Source organism: Epinephelus moara, chromosome 6 (genome assembly GCF_006386435.1).
Source record: "Epinephelus moara isolate mb chromosome 6, YSFRI_EMoa_1.0, whole genome shotgun sequence".
Taxonomy (NCBI): Eukaryota; Metazoa; Chordata; class Actinopteri; order Perciformes; family Serranidae; genus Epinephelus; species Epinephelus moara.
In genome coordinates, this window is record NC_065511.1 from 33,993,653 (window position 1) to 33,998,151 (window position 4,499).

At 40.3% G+C, this 4,499-nt stretch overlaps 1 protein-coding gene across 3 annotated transcripts in view; it reads right to left on the minus strand.

Annotated features, from left to right (window-relative positions):
• invs (inversin) overlaps positions 1-4,420 on the minus strand; it is a 31,943-nt gene extending 27,523 nt beyond the window's left edge. For all 3 annotated transcript variants that reach the window (XM_050047287.1, XM_050047286.1, XM_050047284.1), the window contains exons 1-2: positions 4,273-4,420; positions 3,600-3,706 (exon numbers count right to left, since the gene is read on the minus strand). In XM_050047287.1, coding sequence (XP_049903244.1) covers positions 3,600-3,602 — 3 coding nt within the window. In that variant the 5' untranslated portion in view covers positions 3,603-3,706; positions 4,273-4,420. The remainder of the gene's footprint in view (positions 1-3,599; positions 3,707-4,272) is intronic.
• Between the last annotated feature and the right edge of the window lie 79 nt (positions 4,421-4,499).

Sequence of the window (4,499 nt, forward strand, 5' to 3'; positions counted from 1 at the left end):
GCAGAGAGCAATGTGCCCACCGGCAAATCAGAGTACAGGGACATAATCAGCTGGAAAAACAAACAAAAAAATCAATGGGAGAATGCGAAATGGAAAAAGATGGAGAAAACAGAAAAGGGAGGAGAGGGCAAGATAGGCAGAGGACGGACAGATTAAATCAGATTGCAGGGAGAGAGGTATGGGTGTGGGCTGCATGTAGTGCGATAGGACACTGTGCACTACATCTGTACAGAAACTATACATGTATGGTTACAGAGCAAAATAAATACCGTAAAACTAGTCCAAATTAAACACCCAGTCCTTTTTACTAGCCCGGTGTAGCTGCGCATTTTGACAGATGAAGGCCTGTCTCGATTAGACGCCTTTTCTGGTTACCAAGCAGTTCTTTTTTTTTATATATATAGTTTTCCGGATGTATAAAACGAGGTTTTTGGCTACCTAAAATGACGTGTCCTTCCCTCAATTACCCTGTAAGTTATTCATATTCCTTTAGTGTGTAAGGGTCCTCAGATCAAAAGACTCAAAAGGGTTTTTCATAAAAATGAATCCAAGTTGTGAGTGTTGTTTTAACAGGATAAAGTGGTGTTGTGTCGGTATGCCGGGGGCTGTAATTCTCGAGTGCCATAACGCTCTGTTGGAGCTTGATATATTATCCAAAGCCTAATTTTTAAACAAGTAATATTCATACTGGTTTAAATAAACAATTTGATTGTATGTCCTGATCTTTGCTGAGCAACAGTCTTTGTGTGAGAGGAATTAAAAGCCTGTCCGTAATATAGACCTGTTGATTTCAGTGATTTAAGCAAATAATAGCCTGAGCTACTAATTGAAGTTTTACAGTACTCATACGTAGCTTCATCTGCCTTGTGGCTGATGACACCACGCTGACGTTAAAGAAGTTCAAGTTTAAAATTTTCTTGTGACATGCAACAAGAGGCCGGATTTGACAGGAGCTCTGACAGAAGACATTATTAGGTGGTGCCTTAATGTGTCAATCCTCAAAGACAAAAATGGCTATTGTTAATCAATACAGTTATTACAAGACAAGCACCAGCTGTTGGTAAAGGCTTCTCGGCCGTATAGATTAGCTTGTATTTCTTTCATTGTAAAATATGATAAGTTGATCTTCCTCAAAGGTCCAGTGTGTAAGATTTAAGGGGATATATTAGTAGAAATGGAAAATGATATAATATGTATGTTTTCTTTAGTGTACGATCACCTGAAAATAAGAACTGTTGTGTTTTTGTTTCCTTAGAATGAGCCCTTTATATCTACATAGGGAGTGGGTCCTTCTCTATAAAGATCGCCATGTTGTACCGCCATGTTTCTACAGTTGTCCACAGCGGACAAAGCAAACACTGGCTCTAGATAGGGCCATTCATGTTTTAGTTAGAAGCGGTGTTCGAAAAACACAGATTTTCTTGAGATCATCTTAAGATCTTTAGATCATCAAACTCTGAACTTCACCCACAAAATCACCATTTGTAAATCAGTTAGTCATGTCCTGAAATCTTGAATTCATGAAGCAAACTATTGGTCCTTTTTCACTGTCACTTTTGGCTGTACCAAGTCAAGCCATGCCACGTTGATTTGCCTTTTCATTATCAGTTAACATGCGCCGTGCCACGCTGAGCTGTGCTAGAGATGGACCCTCTCCAGAGTAGGTCCAAAAGCTGGGCCACCTGCCCTCAAGTGGGTAGTGGTGACATCTCATTGACCGCAGCCGACCCCCGACAACCCCGCTTCTCTTTATCAAACAAGCCGTGTGTGTTGCGTGACTCTCCTCACCTCTGTCTGCAGGAGACCAGAGAGAAAGGCGTTTTTAAAAGTCTCTTTTTTAAAAGGTTTAAAGCAGGAAGCCCTGTTGTAATGGAAACGCAAATCCATGCCGGGGTGAGCTAATGGCCCAAACCAAACCAAACCAAGCCAAGCCAGCCCATGACGGTCGAAAAGGGGTATTTGTTCTTCTTGCATGCCTCCACCAAAAAACAGCAAATGTATTTATTTATTGATTGATGGAGGACCATGCTTAACAATAGCAAAACTGTATTAAAACAGTTTACAAACTCTCACACAATTCGTGCAGTATGATCCAAGTCTCATTTATCCAGTCATGTGCTCAGTACTTCCCAAACACATGCATTTTAGCTAGAAACCTAAATACTGGCATCTGTCTTTGAAAAGAGCATAGATGAGTTTCACTCTCAGTTCAGTTTTAAATGGTAAGATTTTGGTGAAAATGCATGTGTTGAGGCGTCGGTGGCGTAGTGGATAGTGCCGGTGCCTCATGTACAGAGCCATTGCCTCACTGCAGCGTCCGAGGCTTCGAATCCGGCTCACGGCCCTTTGCTGCATGTCAGTCCCCCCTCTCTCTGTCTCCCCATTTCACTCACTGTCTTGTCATTAAAGGAAAAAAGCCCACAAAAATAATCTAAAAAAAAAGAAAATGCATGTGTTGGGGAAGAACTGAGCATGATAAATCAATATGTTTGCCGTTTTCCGTGGAGGCATGCAAGGAAACAAAATATAAATTCACAAATTTAAGGTAACACAGCATGACTAATTTATACACAGTCATTTTGTGGGTGAGGTATTCATTTAAGTAGATTGTAACACCTGCAAGTAAAATATCAGTTAACTTGTACCGTTAACATGCAGTGTAGGCCTGGCCCATATATTTACATTAGCCATCATTTATCATTATAATTGTTAATTGTGGTGTGCATGTTTGAATAAAAGTGATTACACCAGAGAAATGTGTTCCAGTTTAAACTCGCATGACTATACAGAATAATACAACTAACACAGATAACTCAACATGTGATTTTCATATTTTCATAATACTGAAGAAGATTTATAGATATTGTGATGCTTATTACTTTGTACAGCATTAACAACATAAGTAAGAGGTTTTGTCAAATATATCGATACATATCAATTCTGAATAATAAAACATTTTCAATACTCATTTAACGCAGCAACGCTCTGTTATTGTTAATGTTTACTACAGTCATTCTGCTGTTCCCTGCTACTAACCAAGAGAAGAGAAGTCATTGTCATGTTATAGCCTTGTTATATTTAACTTTTAATAGAACATTTTCACTTGTATGCTGCTTGCAATGTCATTTTTTTTAATCAAAAATAGTACTGAATGTTGATATTTTAAAGTATTGTATTGAAGTTAGGAACTTCAGTATTGTGACAACACTAAGAAAGACATTCTGCCACTCTTTCTCTCAATCACTGATATCCAGACAGGAGGAGAGAAAAATCTTCCTCTGACTCCATCTGTGAGTTGCTCACACACTGTGAACCCCCTATGGACAGCTTTAGCCCATCAAATATTAATGCTGGGATTCAATTCAGCATTCCACCTTAATCTCCTTAACAATTAGGCTGCTCCAGCACACACAATTAGGTTTGTTCCCACAATGTCTCAATGGTGCTGACTCCAGAGAGAGAATTACAAGCTGGCAGTACAGGGGAGAGACCAAAGTAACCAACAGATAGACCCAATAACTACAGAAAATAAAACTCTTGTGGGATTTATAAAGCTAAATTAAATCTGGATTGCTGCTCTCTGTGTGTTGGATTCTTACCATAGCTGCGTTGAGGGGGGACTCTTCAGCAGATGTTGCTCAGTTCAGAGCATCCTTCGTGGGTGTGGATGCACGTCCAGGTCCCCTACCTGCCCTGATCCCGGCTCCTGCAGAGGCAGAGAAAGAGGATCACTCACCTACTGAGACCAGCCCACCTGTTCACACAAATAACTGCCAGCATAACACTGCTACAGTACTGATTACAGGCGGAGGGAGGATGCCTCAGTGACATATTATTTGGGTTAACCAGTCTCTTCTAATCTGATGAGATGCATTAAACCTCTGTGTAAGTGTGTGTTTGCAGTTGAGGAGTCTGTGTTTGATTAAACAGCAGCTACACATACAATTTTGCTGGGTTTATGGAGAATATTTGCAGATATTTTGCAGGGCATCTAAAGGTTTTCTCACATTTTTTGTACCACAAAGCAAGTTTTTGCTCAGTAGCTTACAACGCATTGCTGGATGGTGGAAAACAGGTCGAACAAAGTATTGCAAAAAATGAAGCATAATGATGCAACTCCCCCCTGCTCAGGAGAAATCAGTTATTCATAAGCGTACTAAGGAAACACAGAGAACAAATGTGTGACAGTGAGCAAACTACGTATAACACTAATGCTATTACACTTTTAATAATGCGTCCTTTCCACTCGTCCTTCGTCGGTGTTATAATTACCGTTTGATTTCTTTTCCTCTCAGATGAAAATCTTAGAAAGTTTTCTTCCAAGTAGTCCCGTTGAATCGCCACCGTCTGGGTGACAAAACACTACAACTCCCGTTAAAGCAATAAACCGCCATAGTTGTAGTTTCCTCAGTCATTCGAGCCAGCCGCTTGGTTGTTGTTGAAGACTACACTACCCAGAAAGCCACGCGAGTAGCAGGACGTTTCCGTGGTCACAGTGA